Raw genomic sequence first — 26,426 nt, forward strand, 5'->3', positions numbered from 1 at the left:
AAAATTGGCTTACTTCTTCCCAAAGTGCTGGGTATGCCAAATACAATGAAAAGGTGAACGCAAATTCATCTCAAACATAGATGAAGTTACTTCTGTTCCACCCAGAAGCCTGTATGTCAGTAACTATAAGGCAATGCCTTCACAAGGCCAGGCTGCAAAAATCCATAGAAATAAATAAAACAGTAGCATGTCATTTTTTAGTAGTGGGGTATTGGGGGGAACAATTAGATCAATTAGCCAGGGACCTAGACTTGGAATCAAGAATCAAGACAGGAGGTCAAATCGGTCACTTAACCAAGTGCTCAACCTGAGTCCACAAATCACGCCTGCCTCAATTTCCTCAGCTGTAAAACGAGGATAAGAATATCACTTATTTCATGGGGTGGCTGTGTCGACCAAATGAGATGTGCCTATAAAGTCCTTAGCACACGTGCTTGACATGTAGGGTATGCTTAATAAATAATGCTTCTTCCCTTCCTTTCTTTTTCAAAAGGCCAAATCTCCCACCCACCCACCCCAACAGTGTTTTTATCGAAAGAATAGAGCTTCCTTTTGGATTCTGTACTTGATGGGGAGGAGGGGGAGAATGTGTCACAGATCAGGGGAGGATGTTTTGTACAGAATGTTCTTGCTAGGCTGCCTTTGTCAATTTCCATTTTTAAGAGGCTTCAAATGATGTAATGGAAAGGGGGTCCCCACGCAAGAACCCCATTAGCTCTCCAAAACCCGTCACTGTCCTCCCCAAATTCCAAATGTCTAGGTCCCATAGAATTGAGAGAGCTGACCCTGCCCAGAGGAGAAGGGAAAGAAGGAAGGGGGGGGTGGGCGGGAAGGGAGGAGGTCGCTAACAAGTGGCAGGATGAGCAGGAGAGTAAGGGGGCAGACGGTGTCTCCCGCTCGGGTCCTTCAATCAGTGACCACGGCTAAAGGCAGCAGCATCTCGCAGTCCCCACCTCCGGCCTCCCGCCTATGGCCCCGGCCCAGGCTGGGGGCTCCCCTGCAGACCTGGGGCCTCCCTCCCTCAGGCCAGGGGGCCTGATATCACTTCCAAAGCCCAAGGGACAGCTGAGCGGGGCAGGCGACCGCGGTGGGGAAGAGATCAAGGCTGGCGGGAGCGTCCAGCGAGGAGGGTACTCACGGAGGAGCCGCCGCCGAAGAGGCCGTCGCCGTCGCCGTCGCCGCCGTCGCCGTCGCTGCCGCCGCCGCCACCACCTCAGGCTCGCGCCGCATCAGGGGCGTCCCCGAGCTTGTGCGCAGCCGCGCTCCGCCCCACCCCCCCGGCGTCTCCGTCTGCCCCAGGTTCGTGCTTCTCGCGCCTGTGCGCAGGCGCTCATGCAAACGCGTCTCGGCCCCTGGAGAAGGGGGCGGGGAAGGCAGGGAGAGCAGAAGGGGCGGGGATGAGGAGGGATGAAACCGGAGCGGCTCGGTTTCCGGCGGCAGGGGCAAGAGGAAAAAGTGGGGCTCGGGCGTGGACCGGGTTGAAATGAGAGTTGGAGGGTACGGGCACGAGGTTGGTGCTGTGGCGGAGCGCCGGAGGGTTTGCTCTAAGGGCCCCAGGATTGCGGTGTGTTTCTCAGCCCTGCCTCAACTCCGACTACCTTCCCCCCACCCCCCATGGCCTCCCCTGCAGGTGTCTTGTAGGGGGCGTCACAGAGCTGGTGCCAAAAAGCCAAGGTTAACCGCTGGGACTGAAAAGGGCCCGCGCCGGGCGTTGCGGTGTCAAGTTCAAGTGCGCGCGGGGCGCTGCCAGGGTGGGGCAGCTCTAGATGCGTAGGACCCGGCTGCGGGTTGCTGGAGTAACTGGAGTACCTTGACCTTGTGCTTACCTCTGAATATGAAAGGGATCGAAGCTCTGTAGAGGTTCTCTGCAGGCCAGACGGCTTTCAGCTCCGGAAGGAGGATCCCGTTACTGGCTGTCCACTAGTGGTCTGCCTCCCCGGTCCGGTTATTCTTACACTGTGGGCATTTCTGTTTGGTTTTCCTGGTGATGCCTTTTCTTCGGCTTTCCCTTCTCTGCTCTGTCGACTTGGAATCTAAGAGAACCCCAAGTTTAGTCAGCTTGAAAGATGGAGACCCCACAGCTTGCCCTTGGTTCCCGGGAAAATCCACTCTGAAGGGAATCTCAGATTAGCAGTTTCAAACTGAATAATAGACCTTAAGATGTTTAATGGACTTAGCTGGGTGCTATTAACAGATTTTAATCAAATGCTAAAATATTATTTTATCCCAGTAGCTTCTCCCTTTGTATCGGAGTTCCTGTCCCAAGAAGACCCACACCTGTGCAGGGACCACTCTTTTACACTCCCTTGTAAGTAGTCCATTCCCTTACACCCTATCCTCTGGCAATGGTTCTTTCCCAAGCCTAACTGTATCCTGTCAGTATATTTTGAACTTCCCATTTCTTTGTAGTCATGGTAATGTCAATCAATCATGTTTCCCTGTTCCCTAGTTTCCCAAAAGAATATATAAACTTCCCAATTTTCATGGCTCTTTGGAGCTGTCATCTAACCAGGTGGCACTCCCAGGAGTAAGTGGCCAGAGCAGCCAGTCTCAGGGCTGTGTGTGGGTGCAGCTCTGTGTGGAGGACTAAGAGGAAAAGCACTGAACCCCCTTCCTTAATTAAAGTGTGGTTTTCCTGACATTTAATAGTTCTGTGTTTTTTCCAGTTTAACAGATCTCACCTTCCTTTTTCAGATGGCTTGTATCTATGCTATCTGTTATATACTTCCTCCATTACCATATAAAAATATTGGGGGCGGGGTTGGGTATATAGGGGTATGGGGTGTGTTGTTTTTCCCATTTTTTGATAAACGGACTTTCATCTACTCTGTATATCTTCTATGCCTAGCTGTTACTCCTTAGATGCTTGTGCTTTGTTTCTTCCCTTCTCTGTAATCCTGACCTTTGTCCCTGGAGTTCCATGTCAATTAAATGACAAGCCTAGTCGTATCTCCTATGTCAGTTGTTCTCAAAGTATGGATTCAAGGGGTCTATGAAGTAAAAACCATTTTCCTCATAATATTAAGACATTTTCATTTATAATATACTAAATGTAGTAACCAATGATGTGCTGGTAACCATTTAACAAGCAGCTCTTTGGAAAAAATGTACATAAAACTTACTTTTAAAATTAATCAGCAATATGAACATTTTCTCCATCACTTTCTTAAGCCTACATAATCAATAAAACAATAAATGAAATCTTGATTTGTAGCAATTGTTGATTTCAGAAAATTCAAAATTGGCTCCCAAGCTGGCCCCAGAATCCCTGGACATAACCGATATAAACAAAAACTCTTTAGGGCTTCCTCTATTTTTAAAAGCATGAAGGGGTCCTGAGACCAAAAAGTATAAAAACTTCAGTTTATAGTTTGTGAATATAATTTTTTATTGGATGTGACAAAACTTAGCCTGGGGGAAATTTATATCTCTAAATGTTTACATAAATAGCAAAGAAAGAACAGATCAATGAATTGGGCATGTGACTAAGCAAACTAAGAACAAAAGGGAAATCTCTCAATTAAATACCAAATGGGAAATCCTGAAAATCAAAGGAGAGATTAATAAAATTGAATGTAAGAAAAATTATTGAACTAGTAAATAAGACAAGAAGTTGGTTTTGGGGGGGGGAATAAATCATTTTTTAATTTGATTTTAAAAAGGAAAGAGGAAAACCAAAGTACCAGTATCAAAAATGAAAAACATGAACTCAAAGCCATTGTAGAAGAAATTAAAGCAATTATTGGAAGTTATATATTTCCAAATTATCCTACATAGAAATAATCTTATTGCCATTGCCATTTTATATTAATATCTTAAACCTAGTATAGAGTTATCAAGTTTGGAATAATTACATTCAATTAAAGAAATTGTCATCATTTATATAGTATAGCCCTAAAATTCTCCCATCTGTTAATAAAGTCTGAGACAGAACTCCACGCCAATAACTATTTATCAAAGGAACCAGTCCCCTTCAACAAATAGGATCCCAAAACTTAGTCATGGTCTGATCAATTTTGTTCCCCTTCCACCTTGTTCCAAGGTACAACATTAAAAATATTAAGTTCAAATAATAATTAGTATAGACCCTTCTGGTACTGATACTGGTACAACTCAAAATATACATTTCTTTGGGGTATTAAAATTAAAAGCAGGGGTGACTGCTACCAGCTCATTTCATTACCAAGTAAGTATAATTTTTGTTTGTGATTTCAGAAGTGTAGGGGAAACCCCAGATATGGAACCTTCTTTCACTTATTTAATTTACCAACTGCAAGCCTTCTTTTTTATTTATTTATTTATTTATTTTATTAAACCCTTACCTTCCATCTTGGAGTCAATATTGGCTCCAAGGCAGAAGAGTGGTAAGAGCTAGGCAATGGGGGTCAAGTGACTTGCCCAGAGTCACACAGATGGGAAGTGTCTGAGGCCAGATTTGAACCTAGGACCTCCCATCTCTAGGCCTGGCTCTCAATCCACTGAGCTACCCAGCTGCCCCTGCAAGCCTTCTAATAAGCTTGGTTACAGAGTTGTCCCGAACACTTAGGAGTTTAAGACAGATCTCCGACATCTACATTCTCCTAAGTCTCAGATCTGCTAACTAGGCCTGGCCATCTTTCCTCAGTAAGATATAGGTTTCTAATAAAATTATATTTACAGAGCTAGCATAGTATACAGTTATATATAAGGCCTTGAGCCTAAGAATCAGAATATCACAGAATGTCAAAACTGGAAGGGAATACAGATAAGCAAATATTTGGCAATTAGGTCACTGATGATTTTTGAAGGAGCAGTTTCAGGGAGTGATTTGTATATTAATCAGATAGCAATAGGCTATTTAACAATCCAAAACCCTCATTTTACAGATGAAGAAATTGTGGATCATGGAAAGGAATTAACTCACTCAAGGTATTTGAATGTAAATCTGGGATTTTAGAAACCAAATGTCTGTACTCCAAATCCTGGGTTCTATCCTTGTCAAATTATTAACTATCTCTTTGATCTTGGAAATAATGTTTAATTGCTTTAAATGAGATTTCTTTATTTGCAAAATGGAAGTGACATATATCTTCATTTCTTTGACTAATAGCTAGGATGAATGCTTACTACTATGATTTAAAGTTGAAAAATAAGCAGCAATAATACCTTAAGGAAAGAGGCTTTTGTTAGACTTTTTAAAAAAGACATGAAGGAGGTTAATAGATGTGTTTTTTTTGGATCTATTGTTCACATAACCCTACTATATCAAATTTTACTCCAGTACCTTCTCTTCATGGCATGGTGATGACCCTTGGTTCTCAAAGGTTATTTACAACAAATGACACTGCAGATTGTATCCTACTGTTGATACAGGAAATGCTTTGAGTGGAAACTATATAAGAAGGAAAATCTCATCAGTAATTGGCTGAGCAGTTGGTGAAGACATTTTAACAGATGGCAACCAAGAAACAAAGAAAAATATTAAATGGCCTTTAATCCTGGGTAGCCCCATGTCCTTTTGCAATGAAAGGATGCAAAGAGTGCTAAGAATCCTGTATATAAACATTAACTTACTTGTTACTGAGTAGGTATACTTACTGGAGGAACTGAACCATGACCTCCATAACACTCACTAAAACCTGAAACTAGAACTCAAAAAGAAGTCACAACTATTTAGAGTGATTGCTCACAGCAAAGCAAGGGCCTCATAGTTGGTTTTATGACGCATTCAAAGGTAGTAAGACATATTTCAAGGAATATCTGGTTATCTTCTGTTGTACTGCTCAGGGTTAGACTTGCAAAAAGATCATCATGGTGATTAAAAAACAAAAACCTGAATCTTCTGTCTTAGAATCAGTACAGTAAGGGCTAGGCAGTTAGGATTAAGTGACATGAGTAGGGTTGCACAGCAAGGAAGTATTTCTTTTTTTTTTTTGAACCCAACAATAGGCCTGTCTCTTATTCTATTGAGCAACCTACCTGCCACCACCAGGGTAACTAAGGGGGGGAATGACCATGAACTATGAGACTGCACAGAATAAGTACTTTAATGATGCAATTCCCACATGGACTTTGGAGCCTGCACAGTCATTTTTTAACTGGTTAAGGTCTGCTAACCACATGGTGAAGGGGATCTTCTTTGAATGGCTGAGTATTAGAACTGGGGAGGCAACACCAATCAAGACTAGTCAACCAGAACCACCTTCTCTTGGTTTGACTTCTTCCTGTTAGATGTTCTGTTAGATGAAAGAAAAGAGATGATGCAATGAGGGGAAGAGGCTTCCCATCCAAGTCCAATGTATGGTTCATAAAAACAGGCACTAATTAACTGCCTTGGTATTCTTTCATTGTGGGTAAAGGAGATGAAAGATGACCAGAAGTCAAGGCCATGCTAGGTTTTGCCTTTGATGCCCTGAGGAGGATGGGACCCACATCAAAAGTAGTTGAGATCAGGACTCATCCAACAATGATATCTTATTTGGATATCACTTACGCAAGTTAGAATTTTTTAAACCTCTGAGCCTATTCTCCCTAGAGACCAAAGTGGTATATAAGTCTAATCTCTTTTCTAGAGCCAAGATTGCTCATTATAAGAGCATCCCCAAGGTTTTGGGAGAAGGGATATTAGAACTTTTGGTCTTGTTATATCTCTAAATATGCATTTGTAAAAAGTAATCCATTTAATTGATTAAATGCAATCAGACTACTTGTTGCTGGCAGTCAATGGTGGGAGGGGATATCGGGAAGGGATCTCAAGATGATGCACCAACTCCAATATGAAAAATAAGCACACTAATACACAGTTTGTTTCTTTGGGTTTGGTTTTGGTTTAAAACTTTACTTTCTAAAGTGACGCTTTTAAGACAGATGGACAAGGGATAGGCATTTGGAGTTAAGGTCATATAGCTAGGGATTATCTGAGATCAAATTTGAACCCAGGTCTTCTCAATTCCACACCTTGTGCTCTATCCATGGTGCCACTTAACTGCCTCACTAATGTACTGTGGGTGGAATTATGAGTTGGTACAACCAACTATTATGGAAAACAATTTGGAACTATGACCAAATGGCTATAAGACTATACCTTTTGAACTAATAACCCCAAAAAAGAGAAAAGAAAGGGAAAGGCCTAAATCTATAAAAAATATAGCAACTTTTTTGTGATAATCAAGAATTGAAAATTGAGGGGCTATCCAACAATTGGGGAATGGTTGAACAAGTTGTGGTATATAATTGTGATGGAATACTATTATGCCATATGAAGTAACTAGCCGGATGGTTTTAGAAAAACCTAGGGAAACATATGAACTGATATAAAATTAAGTGAGCAGATCCCCAAAAACCATTGTACATGGTAATAGCAATGTGATAATAATGACCAATTGGGAAAGTGGTGGTAGTGTAAGTGGAGACTATATATATATATATTTGATGATGCTTCCCTTAACTCTTCAAGGGGAGATAAAGCTATCTTTGCTGTAAAAGTTATGCAGCAGAACCAGGAAAACATTGTACACAGTAATATATTGTTTGATTGATCAGCTGTGAAAGACTTAGCTACTCTCAGCAATACAATGATCCAGAACAGTTCCTAGGGACTTAGCATAAAGAATGCTATCCACCTCCAGAGAAAGAACTTTTGGAGACAGAATGCAGATCAGAACATACAGCTTTTCACTTTAGCTTAATAGGGCTTTTATTGAAGGGGGAGTTGTGTGAGTATTTTATATGAGTATTCTCTTAATGAAAATGAACAATATGGAAATGTTTTGCATGATAATAAATGTATAATTCAGATAAAATTGCATATCAGCTTTGGGAAGGAGGAGGGAAAGAGACAATTCGGATCATATAACTTCAGAAAACTTATATAGAAATTGTTATTATGTGTAATTGGTAAAATATCTTTACAAAAATAACCTAAAATAAAAGAGTTATGCCAGAACACCTGATGCAGAAAAATTGTTTTTCAAATATTGAAGCTTAATAATGGACCTGGAGACAGGAAGAGCCAGATTCAAATTCTGCCTCAAACACTTGTTAGTTATGCGACTCTGGGAAGTCATTTAATGTCTGCCTCAGCTTCTCATCTGTAAAATAGAGATCATAGCATCTATTTCACAGGACTGTGGTAGAAACACTCAAACGAGATAATACTGGTAAAGTTTTTTTGTAAACCTTAAACCACTAACTAGCTATCATGAATTTTTTCATATTCTCTCATGGTTTTTATTTGCTTATTTACTTTAATTTTAAAAGACGTATTCCTGCCTTTGGTCTTTTCAGCTATCATTTCTAGTAATATTTTATACTACCACCACTTGCTAAAAATTCTCTCATAACAGAAAAATAAAGCAAAATCAACTAGCAATAATTGTGCCTGACCAATTTGGAACTATGCCCAAAGGGCTTTAAAAGAATGCTTGCCCTTTGATCCAGCCATACCACTGCTGGGTTTGTATGCGAAAAAGATGATAAGGAAAAAGACGTACAAAAATATTTATAGTAAAGCTCTTTGTAGTGACAAAAAAAAATGGAAAATGAGGGGTTGTCCATTGATTGGGGAATGGCTGAACAAATTGTGGTATCTGATGGTGATGGAATACTAATGTACTGAGAGGAATAATGAACTGGAGGAATTCCATGTGGACTGTAACAACCTCCAGGAACTGATGCAGAATGAAAGGAGCAAACCAGGAGAACATTGTACACAGAGACTGATACACTGTGGTACAATCAAATGTAACAGACTTTGCTACTAGTAGCAATGCAATGACTCAGGACAATCCAGAGGAATTTATGAGAAAGAACACTATCCACATCCAGTGAAAGAACTGTGGGAACAGAAATGCAGAAGAAAAACAGGATCAATCATATGGTTCAATGAGGATATGATTGGGGTTTTGATGTTTAAAGGCCACTCTATTACAAATATTAATAACATGGAAATAGATTTTTGAACATGTTATACATGTATAACCCAGTGGAATTGCTCATTGGCTCTGAGAGGGGTGAGAGAAAAGGGGAGGGAAAGAATATAATCATGTAACCATGGACAAATATTCTAAATAAAAAAATAAGCTTAACAATAAAATAATAATGGTACCGGACAGTGAACACAATGCTTCCCATCCATTATTCCCCATCTTTCCAAAAGAGAGAGATATTACCTAAACTCTTTTCCATGACCAAGATTGGTTATTAGAATAATATTCTTTTTGTTTATAATATTATAGTCATTAGTTTTTCTTCTATTTACTTCACTATGCATCAGTTCTTACAAGTGTGGTACCCCCTCTAAGATTGTCTCTTAGTTCTCATCCACATAAAGTCCCTAGAGCTAACTACTACTGTATTCAAAGTTGTAGCTTCCAGCACTGTTGTAAGCCCCCACTAGTATGCTTCCCATTAATATCAGTCATACTAAAGTAACTTCTTAGACAAGAATATTTACTTCATTTACAAAGATGTTAGCATAATAACAGTTGGTACAAAAACATTCTCTTCACTCCCACCCCTAATTGGGGGTATAATCTCCTCTTGCATATACAAGATCCTTGGAGAGTGTAGACTTAAATTTAAAGTATAATGTTAGTGAACATGTGTAGGGAACATATGTGCAAAAGTGTACCTCTTCTGTTCCTGCAAGTCATTTTCTCCCTTTGTAGAGTTCTCATAGAGTTCATTTCAGGGGATGGTGTCAGTGATGCTAGCTAGATAGGTTGATGCCAATCTGTTTCTGGACCAGGTTACTTTTCTGATGCTTCTGGCACTCTTCCCACCTTCTATTCCTCAGACCATGTAACAATACAACAGTGCTGCTTAAACACATCCATCTATCTCAAGGTTACTACTTAGTTGTCTCCCAATCTTAGGACTGTTGTTCCTAACTCCTGAGGACACTGTTGCAAACTGAAGTCACTGGTGGAATCTCTTGAAATCTCAGAATCTCTAAAGCACAAATGGTTACCTTGGATGGGATTAAAGAGAGAGACATTCTCTCCTTCCTCCATATGACTCCATCTCAAGGTCTTGACTAGAGCTTTTCCACACTAAACTGCCATACTGCAAGGCTGCTGCTTTATATATAGACCCAAAGTTATATCTGATTCTTTCAGCCAATCATAAGATATTGCCTGTATGATGCCATCTGTCCTTATCCAATGATCGGGGCATTGTAATATTCTCAAATTGATTAAATATTTATTCATGCCTAGCTTGTATTTTTATTGGTCTATTGAGCTTTCTGGTCCCTCTTTGATAATATTAATTGGTAGAAACCCCCACCCTCATATACATTTTCTGAATTTCTCATATTCATTATTTCTTCTGGCACATCAATCATAAACCAATAGACACTGAATACTTATTATGTAATAGACACTATGCTAAACACTGATAATAAAGAAAAAATTCAAAATATTATATTCATATGCCACCATTTCTTTAGTCCCCTTGTGTGGAGTGAGAAATTAATGTTATTTTCAAGGTAATAGTTATTAATATATCAAAAATGAATATGCCTGATACCCAGTGAAATTGGTTTCTCCTGGGATTGCCTTACCCATTCAGAATAGGGAGGCCTTTTAAATACCTTTGACCTGGGTGGAATAAAAACAACATATGTCTTTACTATACTATATCAATTATTTGGGGGATTGTGGGATATGACCTTCAGGTTGATACTTTAAGATTTTAACAAGTTTGTGCTTTCTCCCAGTTTCTATAAACCTTACACCATGTACCATATATCTGTATTCTGAGTGAATATGCAGATTAGAACCTTTAACTGAATCCTGACCAGAGTGTTCCAATGGATTCTGTGTGGTTATGCAAATTAGAACTCTAACTGACAAGAGAGTGTTCTAACTGAATTCTGTGGGACTTAGCGAGGGGGTTCCAATGGAGTAGGTAGCAGGTCAAAGATGTGAGGGACTTTTCCCCAGGTTTTTCTCTCTTTCTCTCAATAAACAACTGCATTGTGTTTGACAGGAAACCAGAACAACAGAGGGTGCCTCAGTTTTCCTATCTGAACAAATTATTTGTTCAAATGGGTAGAATAGGCCTCTCATTATGCTTCTGAAGAACTTGGGTATGGAGAGAGAAGCAAGAAAGCCTACATGGAGCAGGAAGCAGTAAACAGTGGCCACCCTAGAAGAACAGTGTTCAATGTGAGTATCAATAGAGACCCCTGGTGAGAGAGATAACAAAGGTGGGTGGCTTAGGAAGGGAAAATTATAAAACTAGGATTATAAACTATGGTCTGATTCACAAGATCTCTCAGGCAAGACACAGACTGCCTGGGTCAAGACTGTTGAGGCTGGGAGTGAGTGAATCAGGGAAAGATTAATTTGCAAGACGTCTCAGACAAGATCCAGTTGCTTAAGTCTGGACTGGTGAGTCTGAGAATGAGGAAACTAATGAGAATGAGTAAACTAAGGACTGGTTTACAAGATATCTCAGGCAAGACACAAGATGTCCAAGTCTGGACTGGTGAGTCTGGGAGTAAGTAACCCAGTGTCTGATTCACAAGATTAGGGGAAATTTAGTACCCAAAATAGCTCGGCTACTAGTATATCTCATAGGAGTTATAGGATTGGGGTCCTTGTGTTGAAGATCAAGAGTTTGGGTTCCTAGAGAGGAGAACTTGGGACAGAGATAATCCACAATAGAGAAGGAGAGACAGGCCATAATAGATAAGGCAGAGCAGAGCCTGTATCCATCGGATGGCCCGTTGGAATTAAAATTACAAGTTTGGAGTAGGTCTTCCCATTTTGCAGTTTATGACAGGAAGGTTTTTTGTTAAATACTGTTGTTTTCAATGGTCCGGATTAGAAGTGCACAGCCAGAACCAGAAATACTGGCCAAAATATGGGTCAGAAGAAACCTCAATTTATGAGAGTTTGTATTTGACAATCAGTAGGAGAAAAATGAGTACTAATGAGGAAAAGGCCTATGCCACCATTTGACTTCCAGATGTAGAGACATTTGTATTGAGGAGATGGGAAGAAAGGAATAACAGTAGTGGGAAGTAAGGGGAAAGATTCTGAGTTGGGAAGAGGAGATGGAAAAGACTTGGGACCCACTGGAGTCTCTTCTACCACCCCCTTATGCGCTCCTTCCTCCTGTTCCTGTTTTTCAGGCACCACCAGTTCTGGTTCAGTCTCAGGTGGTTCGTGTTCCTACTCTTCCCCCACCAGTATCAGTTCTTTTCTCACCACTACCAGCACCAGTTCCTCCAGTTACTCCTCTAATTCCATCAGCTCCTCTACTGCCTCACACAGAAACAACAGCAATGGTTTCCCTAGATCCATATGGATCTATGACCAGAGAGTTCAAGAAATTATTAGAAGATCAGACAAATCTCTCTTTTGGAGGATTGACAAAACAGTATCCACTCTAAGAGAGGTTCCACAGGGCAGGGTATAGGGTATGTCAGTGCCCCCTTCAGCACCTCTGAAGTGCAGAGCTTTAAAAGGGAAATGAGGAATTCATTAGAAGACCCTGTAGGAGAGGCAGAACTGGTTGATCAGTTATTAGGACTGAATCTCTATTCTTGGCCAGAATTAATGGCAATTTTACAACAGTTATTCATGGAAAAGGATTGAAGACAGATTAGAAGGGTGGTAATGCAAGCCTGGGACAATGAACATGAGCTTGAAGGGGGGCCAAATGTGGAGCAAAAATACCCCATAAGAGATCTGGGCTGGAATAGTAATGAACCTGTCCACCATATGAATATGAGGGATCTCAGGAAGATGATTATTCAAGGGATAAGAACAGCAATGTCCTGGGAGTCAGAATTTAAATAGAATCTATGAGACTAAACAGAAAAGGATGAGACCCCCATTGAATTCATTAATAGGTTGAGGGAAGCATTTAGCAAATACTCTAGTATAGATCTGACTGAGCTTTTTGGACCAGGTCTCTTAAAGAGACCTATTCTTTAACTAATGCATGGCCAAATATCCATAAGAAGCTACAAAAGATAGATGAATAGGTGATGAAACCCCTTGACGAATTGTTACAATGGACTCAAATGATCTATGTCAGGAGAGAGGATGAGGAAGAGAAGAACAGACCCAAAGTTCTTGTTCAGGTTATTAAGGGAATGCAGAATGGACAAAAAAAAAAAAAAGCTTTGCAGGTTAGACTGAGGCATATAGAGAAGAAGTAAGGAGAGAAGGACAAGTCAGAAGAGGGATGACAGAGCAGAGGAAAAGACAGGGAAGTCCCCAGGGAAAATGAGAGTTTCCTTGACCTGCTACAATTGTGAATTGGGACATGTGAGGAGAGACTGCCCCAAAGTAGAGAAAGTATGTAAGATATACTCACTCTTAGAAATAGAGGCAGAAAAGGGAGAGAAGAATAATAACTCAGAATTGGGGTGAGAGGAGAGAACCCAGGACCTGCTTGAGGACCTCTCTTTCCCCTTCTCTTGTTCCTCCTCCTGATCCCCAAGTGCTACCTATCCTTCTGCTCCTGTTCCCCCTGTACCAGTACCATCACCCCCTCTTATAGGCTCACTTCCTCCTACTGTTCCTCAACCTCCATCAACTCCTCCAGTACTTCAGCTAGAAGCAGAGCAGAGAAACTTACTCTTAAATGGAGTGGTGAAGCAGTGCCCACTGGCACGGAGGGAAGCTCCACTGGGACAGGAAATTGACTATCATAATGTTTCCTTTAATGGATCTGAAGGGAGGAATTTTAAGAGAGATGGAAAGTCTTCTAGAAACAAAAGAAATGCAGAGCCAGATCAGACAAGAGACTATGAAGGTTTGGAATAATGAAAGTCCCATAGCCCAAATCAGATTGAGAGGTGAACAGGAATTTCCTCTCTGGAATAGCAATGAATCTTCCCACCATACCAAGCAGAGAGAAGAAACTCCCATTGAATTTGTAAATAGATTAAGGAAGGCATTTAGACAACAAATCTCAAGGGATATAAGGATTATAAGGAAGAAAGGATGGAGCAATCAATTTGGAAGGCCTCTAGAGGTCCAGTCAGCTCAAACCTATGAGCTATGTGCTTTAAATCAGGCCTTGAAAATACTGGAAGATCAATGAGGAAACATGCTGACTCAAAATATACATGTAGAGTATTTGGAAAACTTTGGTGTGGACTAGAAATGATTTCTAGTAAGGTAAAGGATCAAGCACATATTGAGCTGCTAGAGAAAGTGCTTGAAAATATTAGGGTCAGAACAATTGGCTGGGATCCACATGAATGGACATCAAAAGGGAAATTCCATTGAAGCTAGGGGAAACAGAATAGCAGATGAAAAAGCTAGAAGAGCTAGAGTTGAGGAAATTTTGCATTTTGCTCTCTGCTCTTCGTAGAAGACAGAAGCTAGAACATGCTTTAACTGTCTGTGTTATCTGTCTTTGGTAAGTCTATGTTCTGGGTCATGTGTGTCATATCTTGTGTATGCATACTGGGAAGGTTTTTGAGGAAGAAAACCTCTACTTGATGAGGTACACTGTCTCTCCTCCATTATTCCAGAAAAATAAAGGAGCTGATAGACCAGAGAATATGTTTAAGGAATTCAAAAAGAACACTCTTATGAGAAGGAATTTTGCATTTTGCTCTCTGTTCTTTCTAGAAGACAGAGGCTGAAAAAATGTGTTCAACATTTCCTCCTTCCTCTGATGGCCAGCAGAGAGAGAAGGTGGAAGAGAAGGACAGAAAGGGATATTTTGACCCCACAATTAGAAGGTATTAATTTTAAGGTTGATGTATGTGGTTTTGGAAAATCACAAAGGATTCTGGAATGTACTTGTGGAACTAAGAAAATGGATGTAAAAGTGATTAGTTAATAATATTCCAGAAGGATTTTATTCTCTTTTACTTGTGAGAAAGCTATGTGTTCCCAATGAGAATTAAAGTGAACGATGGCTAGAGATTTGAATGTTTGAACATGCCTAAAATTTTGTTATTTGAGTAAACTGAAGTTGGAGATCAAATGACATGGGTAGTGTTCTTCAATTTACTCATCCACAGTAGTCAGCCTGATTGGCCTACTATTTATTGGCTGTTTAATGAAAAATGAGGGTTAAATGTATTGTAATGTATAATTTTAAGAAAATTCTGTATAATCTAAATTGTTGGGTTTACAAATGAAAATGTGGAAATATTATATTATTATGATTCTGATATAATGTAGACATGTTTTGATGTGAACATGTTTAGATGCAATTTGTTAGAATGTAATTGTTTTGAATTACAAATGATTTATGACTTGTACTTCAAACTAAATTAATGTGTGAAGCAAATTGGATGAGACAAAATGCAAAAGATATTATGTATATGGTTAATACATTGTTAATAAGATTCATAATCTTGGCTCTTTTGAGTTATCAATGGCAGGTAACAGGATCCTTGATAGCGAGGATGTTTTAGAGACTAGAAAGCTTAAGCAAGTAACTCTTTCATTTCCCTTTCTTACCAAGAAGGAGAGACAAAGTTGTATAACCCTGTGTTCTCAGAGAAGTGGATAAATGTAACATATTTCCAGTTAGATCTATGGTAAAGGCATGAGAGTCTTTTTGCAGACCAAAAAGTTAAAGAGTAGTAGCTATTTTATTTGTAAACATATAAGGCTTTGAGAAACTTGTTTGGGTTATGGAATCTTAAAACAGTGAAATTAGATTAATGAGAAGCTGGACTTCTCTGAGCTGTAATGGGCAAGATTTGTCATGTAAGGCAAAAAGTCTTTAGGGATATCAACTGAGATTATTGTAAACTTGAAATCCAACTATGACTATCTGGTAACTGATGTATCAGCAAAAAGAAAGGATGACAATGAGGTACTGAGAGGATAAGTGAAGGCTCTTGGGAGAAGTTGGGCAAATTGAATTTTGATGATCCCTGAATGAAAAAGTAATGGCATGAACCAAACCAGTAATAGCTTACACCTGTAGTGAAGTCAGAATGTGCCCTTTTTAAGGCATGAGGACAGTTATAACTTTTCCCTGGCCTTTTCCTTTGTGACAAATTCCTATAATCAGCACAAAAATAAATTGTGAAATGAAAATGTTTATTTCTCAAAACAATCGAATAGTTGAGGATTAGGATTTACCAAAGTGCTAGCTTTAGCTAAGTATGGGTTGTAATTTGCCTTGTAAAGATTTCTTTTTAGCAAAAGCATCTCCAAAATTTCTGCAAACAACTTGGGCCTAAAAGAGCAAGTTTCTGCAAGCAAGATTTCTCTTGAAGACCTCTGAAGATGGGGCATGTCTAGTTAGCAATGTTCTTCGTTGTTGTTACATATGGGGGAGGCAGGTGAGAATAACAGAATTCTGAAAATTAAAATCAGAGGGTCTGTGTGGAGTGAGAAATTAGTGTATTATTCTCAAGGTAATAGTTATTAATATATCCAAGATGAATATGCTATTGTGAATTGGTCTCTTCTGGGATTGCCTCACCCATTCAGAATATGGAGGCCTTTTAAATACCTTTGACTTGAGTGGAACAGAAACAACTTATGTCTTTATTATACTATACAAAGCATTTTGGGGATTGTGGGATGTGTCCTTCAGGTTGATACTTTAAAATGTTAATAAGTTTGTGCTTTCTCCCAGTTTCTGTAAACCTTACACCATGTACTGTATGTCTGTATTCTGAGTGAATATACAGATTAGAACCTTTAACTGAATCCTGACCAGAGTGTTCCAATGGATTCTGTGTGGTTATGCGAATTAGAACTCTGACAAGAAAGTGTTCTAACTGAATTTTGTGGGACTTAGAGGGTTTCAATGGAGTAGGTAGCTGGCCAAGGATATGAGGAACTTTTCCCCAGGTTTTTCTCTCACACAATAAACAACGGCATTGTGATTGACGGCTTCCCAGTCTTTGAACACTGGCTAGATGGCCATTGCACACACCCTCAAAAGGAGCTCATACTTAGTCTCTAGACACTATGGTAGCAGCTACCATAAAAAGTGCTGCTATTGGCTTGGAGATGGGAGGTTCTGAGGGCTTCAGACAGTGTGAAACAGGCAAGTCATCTAACTATAATTGCCTAGCCCTTACTACTTTCTGCCCTAGAATTGATACCTATTATCATTTCTAAGACAGAAAGTAAGAGTTAATAAAAATTGAAGAAACATAAATGTTGGAGGGGATGCTGAAAAAATGGGACACTGATGCACTGTAGGTGGAGTTGTGAACTGATACAACAATGCTAGAGAGCAATTTGGAACTATGCCTAAAGGACATAAATAAAACCCTTCATACCTTTTGACCTAGAAATATCACTACCAGGTCTGTATCCCAATGACATTTTTTAAAAAAAGAAAAGGATCTACATCTACAAAAATGTTTATAGCAGCTCATTTTGTGGTTGCAAAAAATTGAAAATTGAGGGAATTTTCATCAATTGGGGAATAGCTGAACAAATTGTAGTACATAGTTGTGATAGAATAATACTATTTTGCTATAAGAAATGATGAGCAGTACAATTTCAGAAAAGCTGGAAAGATTTAGATGAGCTGATGTAAAGAGAAGTGAGCAGAAGCAGAACATTGTACACAGCAATAAGAAAACTGTATGATGATCAACTGTGAATTGTTTAACTATTCTCAGCAATACAAAGATCCAAACAATTTCAAAGGATTTATGAGAAAATTTACACAGATTAAAGATTCTTTTTCACTTCCTTTCTTCCATCCTCTCCCTCCTCCCTCCCTCTATTTCTTTCATTTTCATTCACAAAATCACTAACATGGAAATATATTTTGCATGAGTGCACAAGTATAACCTATATCAAATTGCTTGACTTATCAATGTGGCAGGAGGGGAGAGGAGGAGGAAGGGAAAGAATTTGGAACTCAAAATTTTAAAAAATTATTATTAAAAATTGTGTTTTACATGTAATTAGGAAAACAAAATAAAGAATATAGTTGGGAGACATGAGAGAAAACAAATACCAAATAATATAATTAATTGATTATTTATAAATTATTAATTAAACATTAATTTAAAGTCAATATTATAAAATAGGTGTTAATTATCATTAATATTTATTTATATAAACATTAATAATGATGATATAGCCAACAAATCAAATATTGCATTAAGATTAATTTTTTATTGAATAAGATTAAATATGATCATATTTCAAAGAACAGGAAATGGCTGGTTACTAATGCAGCTGTCACTTTTGAATCAACCATTTCTGATCAGACATTAACTTGGAAGAGCAAAGATTTTGATCAGTTCTAAGACAAACAAAATAAACTTGAAAAGATATGGTATATAAAATCAAGGCACTCCAACCGAATCTATTTAAGTAAGCTATTGGTTCTTTTAAAAAAGGAAATAAGTTTAAAAGAAAGTCAGCAACACAGACTATGACCATTCACTAGGGAAATTTAATTGATGAAGATCAGTCTACATAACAAGGAGGCCCAAAGAGTCTTAGCAAACACTTGACCTCTTTTCCAAGCAGAGAGATATAGCATTGGTTTAGAATATCTGCAAAACTGTACAGAGGAAGATGTTGGAAGATTATAATATATTGCATCATAAAACAATTTAAAGGGGGCAGCTGGGTGGCTCAGTGGATTGAAAGCCAAGCCCAGAGTCTTGGGTTCAAATATGACCTCAGATACTTCCTAGCTGTGTGACCCAGGGCAATCACTTAACCCCCACTGCCTATCCTTTGCCACAGTACTAATTCTAAGATGGAAAGTAAGGCTTTTAAAAAAAACAAACAGAAAAATAAGAAGTAGCATTGATATCTGACAAAGTTGAATTTAAAATCGGAAAGAATAAGTGATTAAAGTGTATGAAACTTAATAGTACTATTCAAAGTGAAAGTATATAAATTTTAAAATGTCTGAATCTAATATTATATTTAAATAATTAAGGAAAGAGGCTTAAGGTATTATTAGAAAAAATATATGGAAAATAATACTAGTAGGTGATTTAAAAGCCTGCTATCAATATCTCAACAAAAAGAGAAATAAAAATGATTCTATAAACCTGAGAAGATTGTCGGGCAAACTTGTTGAGAGGTTTGGTGAATTTAAGGCATATCCATAACTATATCTAGTATACAGCAATATAGAATATATATCTAAAGAGAGAGGGGATTTAATGAGAAAAAGCAAGTATCCTTCAAGTAATTATGAAATATACAAGAAATTGATTCATGGGTTTATGATTTCACCAGTGCTGTCTGAAGACACAGAGAAAGCAGATCTCTTCTTTGACTTAGTAGATATTTTTCAGCAGTTACCATGACCAAAAATTTTAATAGTTTGTGACAAACTTGGTGATAAGCCTCATGGTGCCTGGCTTATACTAAGCACTCCATAAATGCTCACTGACTTAGCTTACTTAGCTGGACTGGTCTTTAGATAAGATGGCATGTCCCTGGCCCATATTCAAAGCCATATCTTAGCAAGATCTGCCAACTTTTGCTCTTTATTACCATAGCCTTCCAGAAGCCAAGGTCACTTCTATGTCTCTGCTAACATGGCAGTAGGAATGGAGTAGAATATAATAAGTGTATACATTTAATTTAAGCAAAATGTGAAGTTTCATATGGAAGCTAAAGAAAACATTTGTTGAATCAGACTGGGGTGAAAGAGGAAATTATAAGAGCAATAATAACATGCTACTTCAAAGATAATGATGAAATAAATATTACATGTATGAAGCTATGGGGCACACTATGCATCCATGGGATGGATGCTTGCATTTATGAATTAGAGAAGTAATATGGTATAATGGGAAGAATTCTGACCACAAGAATGCTTATTTCTCTGGTTTATATAACCTTGAGCAAGTTACTTCTACATCTAAATCCTATGAATTCCCTTTATAATCCTGGTACCTTTTCAGGTATTAAAAGGATGGATTAGATAATCTCCAAATTCCCTTGTAGCTCATACACAGACTTTGTGTGTCAGTGATCAATAATATTTTTCAAAGATTCAATATTTGTCCTTTAGAATTAGATAATAAAAACATATTTACTTTAAAAATAAACCTCCATTTAATTTTTTTGTTTCCTTTGCATGATATTTATGGTCCTTTTCTTTGTTGATACCATAACAAAAATATCCTTTGATAGGCTAAGTGACTGAGGAGAAATGAAGTATAGACATGGAATAGAATATTTAACCAAATATGAAGTTGGGAATAAACAGGAGCCAAATGTCAGCTTGAAAATATGTTTTAATACCCAAATCACCAGAAGCCATGCTTCCTGGGTTATTTCTTCTGCAATCATATTAAAACTACATTTAGGACTTTGTATTTATCTCATAGGACAGCTAGGTTGGCCCAGTAGATTGAGCACTGGGCTTGAAATAAGGAAGACTCATTTTTATGAGTTCAAATCCAGCCTCAGATTCTTACTAGCTGTCTGCCCTAGGCAAGTCACTTAACCTTGTTTACCTCAGTTTCTCATCTGTAAAATGACCAGGAGAAGGAAATGACAAACTAGTCTGATATCTTTGCCAAGAAAACCCTGAATGGAGTCATGAAGAGTTCAGCATGACTGAAACAATTCAACAGTGTATCTGATTAGCTGGCAGTAATAAATTTATACTTTAAAATACTGAAATCTCTCATATGAATTAATTAGAATTTAATCAATCACCTGGGTAGGACAAGCTAACATAAGAAAAATGACAATCCCACCCAAACTAATTTACTTATTTAGTGCCATATCCATCAAACTACCAAGAAACTTTTTTACTGAATTAGAAAAAAATAATAATGAAGGTTATTTGGAAGAACAAAAGATCAAGAATATCAAGGGAAATAATGAAAAAAAATGTGAAGGAAGGTGGCCTAGCAGTACTGGATCTTAAACTATATTATAAAGCAGTGGTCATCAAAACAATATGGTACTGGCTAAGAGACAGGAGGGAGGATCAGTGGAGTAGACTTGGGGTAAGTGACTTCAGCAAGACAGCCTATGATAAACCCAAAGATCCTAGCTTTGGGGACAAAAATCCACTATTTGACAAAAATTGCTGGGAAAATTGGAAAACAGTATGGGAGAGATTCGGTATAGATCAACACATTGCACCATACACCAAAATAAACTCAGAATGAATGAATGACTTGAATATAAAGAAGGAAACTATAAGTAAATTAGGTGAACACAGAATAGATCTTTCAGATCTTTGTGAAAAGAAAGATTTTAAGACCAAGAGAAAAAATACAAAATGCAAAATAAATAAATTGCATTAAATTAAAAAGGTTTTATACAAACAAAATCAATGCAACCAAAATTAGAAGGGAAGCAACAAATTGGGGAAAAAATCTTAACAAAAACCTCTGACAGAGATCTAATCACTTAAATTTATAAGGAGTTAAATCAATTGTACAAAAAATCAAGCCATTATCCAATTGATAAATAGGCAAGGGACATGAATAGGCAATTTTCAGATCAAGTAATCAAAACTAATAAGCACATGAAAAAGTGTTCTAAATATCTTCATAATCTCTTATAATCAGAGAAATGCAGATCAAAACAACTCTCGGGTAGCACTTCACACCTAGCAGATTGGCTAACATGACAGCAAAGGAAAGTAATACATGTTGGAGGGGATATGGCAGAATTGGGACATTATTATATTGCTGGTGGAGTTGTGAATTGATTCAGCCATTCTGGGAGGCAATTTGGAACTATGCCCAAAGGGCGCTAAAAGACTGTCTGCCCTTTGATCCAGCCATAGCACTGCTGGGTTTGTACCCCAAAGAAATAATAAGGAAAAAGACTTGTACAAGAATATTCATAGCCATGTTCTTTGTGGTGGCAAAAAATTGGAAAATGAGGGAATGCCCTCCAATTGGGGAATGGCTGAACAAATTGTGGTATATGTTGGTGATGAAATAGTATTGTGCCCAAAGGAATAATGAACTGGAGGAATTCCATGTGAACTGGAACGACCTCCAGGAATTGATACAGAGTGAAAGGAGCAGAACAAGGAGAACATTGTACACAGAGACTGATACCCTGTGATACAAACAAATATAATGGATTTCTCTACTAGGAGCAATGCAATGATCCAGAACAATTTGGAGGGACTTATAAGAAAGAATGCTATCCACATTCAAAGAAAGAACTGTGGGAGTAGAAACACAGAAGAAAAACAACTGTTTGATCACATGGGTCAATGGGGATATGATTGGGGATGTAGACTCTAAATGATCACCCTAGTACAAATATTAATAATATGGAAATAGGTCTTGATCAATGACACATGTAAAATCCAGTGGAATTGTGTGTCAGCTATGGGAAGGGGTTGGGGAGAGGGGAGAGAAAGAACATGAATTGTGTAACAATGGAAAAATATTCTAAATTAAATAAAAATTTCCAAAAAAATAATTTAATAACATTTTAAATTTAGTCAAATTCCTAGACTGTTTTCTTTTAAACTTTTAGCATTATGCCCATTTTTTATTTCTCATCGCTTCCCCTTACTTCCATTGTTTTCTTTGTCTCCTGTTTGTATCAATACTATTATTAATTGTGCTTATTGTTAGATTGGATATAGTGTTGCAGGCCTATAATTCTTACTGTCTAGGAGGTTGAGGCTGGCTGATCTTTTGAACTTGGGAGATGGATCTAAGTTGTAATAGACTGTTTCTGTTGTTATTTATACTAAGTTATGCAATAATATGGTAAGTCCCAGGAAGGAGGGGGGTCATCAAGGAGCATCTAAGCCACTCTGGTCAGAAAAATGGAACAGGTTAAAGCAGCCCTGCTAAACATTAAGTAGGATAGGGTCAGTGAGTAGCCCTTGCATTTCTAGCCAGGGCTAAATAGGGAGATTCCATTTAAGAAAAAACAAAAATTAAAACAATTTCTATAGTGTTTTAAAGTTTAAAAAGCATTTCCTAACTACAATACTTTCATCTTTCTTTGACCCTTAGAGAGCTTTCAAAAACTTTTAAGCATTCTATAAATGTAACTTCCTTTTACCTCCAAATTTACTGAAATTCAGAATCAGTGATTTGCCCTAGATCATATGACTAGTAAATATTGGAGCTGAGGCTCAAATCCACATCTTTTTGACTGATCAGTGTCATTACATGCAACATCAAGAATTAGAATATACCTTAGAAGTATCTAATGTGGACATTTAATACTAGCCTGTAACCTTTCCTTTAGTACCCCGATATTAGCTTTGGATTTTTAAAGGGAGAGTTTTGATATTAAATTTGAAGTTACAGCTTGGTTTCTTAAGACCCTCTGATTGATTAAGAATGCAAACAAAGCCTACTGTTTATCTATAAACTGTCTCTTAAAATAGTGGTTAGAGGAAAGATTTAAGTCCTAGGATGCAGAAGTTCCTTATTTCTTGCTCTCCATGACTCATTGACATCAGGAAGAGGGAGCGCAGAGCAGGCAGCCTGGTCACAGAGGCGGAGACCCTCCATATTGCTCCAGCCTTCCAGGAGGTTTTGGCCTCAGAGCACATCCAGTCCAACCCAGCTAAAATTAATCCCATCAAAAGTCTTCAGAGGTCAGGGAAGCCCAAGTTCCAACACCCCTCCCCCATAGACAGCTGGATTTTAATCCAATCAAAAACCTCCAGGGGACAGAGAAGTTCAAAATCCAACACCCCTCCCTCACAGACTGCAGTGAGAGATCTTCTATCAAAGGCTCCAAGATGGGAGACTGACAGAAAACCCCAAAATCAAAAAAATGAGAGGAGCAAGAGCACAGACAAATACAGGGAGTAAAGAAGGGGTAAATATGAGAAAACAACAAAAAAGAAGAAATTACAAAAGACAGCTTATATACAGGCAACAAACAAAGAACAAATGGAACAGAAGGGGAGGAATCATCAAACGATAAATCATAAATCCCAGCGAATTGGATACAGGCCGTGGAAGACCTCAAAATGCAATTCAAAACACAATTAAGAGAGGCTGAAGACAATTGGGAAAAGAACTTAAAAACTAAGATAAGTCATCTGGAAACAGAAAATAGTGTCTTGAAATCCAAAATCAACCAACTTGAAAATCCGGCAAAGGAGATGAGAGATGAGGTAAAGAGGATGAAAGATGACCTCCAAAGAAAACCAGACCAGAAGGAGAAGGATGACCAAAAAGCCAGGGATGAAATCCAGTCTTTAAGAACCAGAATACAACTAGAATTAAATGACCTCACAAAGCAGCAGGACACTTATAAAACAAAACCAAAAGAATGAAAAAAATGAGCAAAATATGAAGAATCTCATTCACAAAACAGAAGATTTAGAAAATTGGTTAAGGAGAGACAATTTAAGAATCATTGGTCTACCAGAAGACCATGACAAAAGAAAAAACCTGGACATAATACTGCAGGAAATTATTCAAGAAAACTGCCCCGATATTCTAGAACAAGAGGGAAAAGTAGAGATTGAAAGAATCCACAGATCACCTCCTGTACTTAATCCCCAACTGACAACACCCAGGAATGTTATACCCAAATTCAAGAACTATCAGACCAAAGAAAAAATATTACAAGCTGCCAAGAAGAAGTCATTCAACTATCATGGAACCACAGTGAGGATAACACAGGATCTAGCTGCATCTACACTGAAGGACCAAAAGGCATGGAATATGGTATTACAGAAAGTAAGGGAACTAGGTCTACAACCAAGAATCAACTACCCAGCAAAACTGACTATATTCTTACAGGGGAAAGTATGGTCATTCAACAAAATAGAAGCATTCCATGAATTTGTAAAGAAAAGACCAGACCTGAACATAAAATTTGATGTCCAAGCACAGAACTCAAGAGAATCATCAAAAGGTAATTTTAAAAAAGGGAAAAAAGAAAAACAAAACAAAACAATTATAAAAAAAACTTTTTGTTTAAGAGACTCAATAAGTTAAAAAGGATATGTATCCCTATAAGAAAAGAGGTCATTGGTAACCCTTAAAAATTGTTCTTGTCACCTGGGCAGCTAGAAGAATTACACTTAGAGGGAACAGTGATAAACTGTATAGGATGAAATAACAAGAAATAAATAGGTATATAGATATAGGTATGCATAAATACATATACATGTGTATGTATATATTTAACTAGAGCTAAAAAAAGAGGTTAATACTAAAAGAAATGGGAAAAGAAACAAAAGGGGGTAAATTTATATGTCACAAAGAAGATCATGGCAGGAGGGGAGAGAACATCAATACACTGGAAGGGTAAAGAGTTTGGAGATAAGAAATACTCAACTCTTATGTGCATTGAAATTGTCCGAAAGAGGGAAGAACAATACAATCCACTGGGGCAGAGAATAGATTCTCGCCCTATAGGGGAGTAGAAGGGTAACAAACAGACTGGTGGGGAGGGAAGCAGTATAAGGGAGGGAGAGAGTGGAGGGTAGTTTTAAAAAGACTGCAAAGAAAATAAGGGGGGGAATAAGAAGGGAAAGTGAAGTAAAATAAGGGTGGGAACTAGGGGGACTGATTAAAAACAAACATTGGTGTTGAAAGAAATAGTGAAAGAAGAAAAGGCAGGACTAGGAGTAGAAATCAAAATGGATGAATACTTACAAAAATATAAATTGCCTAGACTAACAGGAAGAAATAGATTACCTAAACAACCCCATATCAGAAAAAAGAAATTGAACAAGCCATCAAAGAACTCCCTAAGAAAAAATCCCCAGGTCCAGATGGATTCACAAATCAATTCTATCAAACATTCAAAGAACAACTAATCCCAATATTATACAAACTATTTGACAGAATAAGCAAAGAAAGTGTTCTTCCAAATTCATTTTAAGACACAAATATGGTACTGATCCCAAAACCAGGCAGGTCAAAAACAGAAAGAAAACTATAGACCAATTTCCCTAATAAATATAGATGCAAAAATCTTAAATAGGATACTAGCAAAAAGACTCCAGCAAGTGATCACGAGGGTGATTCAGTATGATCAGGTAGGATTCATACCAGGAATGCAAGGATGATTCAATATTAGAAAAACCATCCACATAATTGACTGTATTTAACAAGCAAATCAACAAAAATCACATGATTATCTCAATAGATGCAGAAAAAGCCTTTGATAAAATACAACATCTATTCCTATTGAAAACACTAGAAAGTATAGGAATAGAAGGGCCTTTCCTAAAAATAATAAACAGTATATATCTAAAATCATCAGCAAACATCATCTGCAATGCAGATAAACTAGAAGTCTTCCCAGTAAGATCAGGAGTGAAACAAGGATGTCCATTATCACCTCTATTATTTAACATTGTACTAGAAACACTAGCAGTAGCAATTAGAGAAGAAAAAGAAATTGAAGGTATTAAAATTGGCAATGAGGAGACCAAGCTATCACTCTTTGTGGATGATATAATGGTCTACTTAAAGAATCCTAGAGAATCACAAACCTAGAGAATCAACCAAAAAGCTAGTTGAAATAATCAACAGTTGCAGGATACAAAATAAACCCGCATAAGTCATCAGCATTTCTATA

The 26,426-nt window shown here is 37.9% G+C and overlaps 1 protein-coding gene across 5 annotated transcripts in view; it reads right to left on the reverse strand.

Annotated features, from left to right (window-relative positions):
- Nucleotides 1–26,426, reverse strand: part of CFAP97 (cilia and flagella associated protein 97) — an 89,831-nt gene that overhangs the window by 46,230 nt on the left and 17,175 nt on the right. For 3 of the 5 annotated variants that reach the window (XR_008912973.1, XM_007496052.3, XM_007496049.3), the window contains exons 2-3: nt 1,827–2,033; nt 1,139–1,352 (exon numbers count right to left, since the gene is read on the reverse strand). Coding sequence is in view for 4 of the 5 variants with exons in the window: in XM_007496052.3 (XP_007496114.1) it covers nt 1,139–1,230 (92 nt within the window). In the remaining variant the exon portion in view is untranslated. Of the gene's footprint in view, nt 1–13; nt 471–1,138; nt 1,413–1,826; nt 2,034–26,426 lie in introns of those variants that run through there. The other 2 variants (XM_056802962.1, XM_007496050.3) reach the window with 2 other exon arrangements.

Source organism: Monodelphis domestica, chromosome 6 (assembly GCF_027887165.1).
Source record: "Monodelphis domestica isolate mMonDom1 chromosome 6, mMonDom1.pri, whole genome shotgun sequence".
NCBI lineage: Eukaryota > Metazoa > Chordata > Mammalia > Didelphimorphia > Didelphidae > Monodelphis > Monodelphis domestica.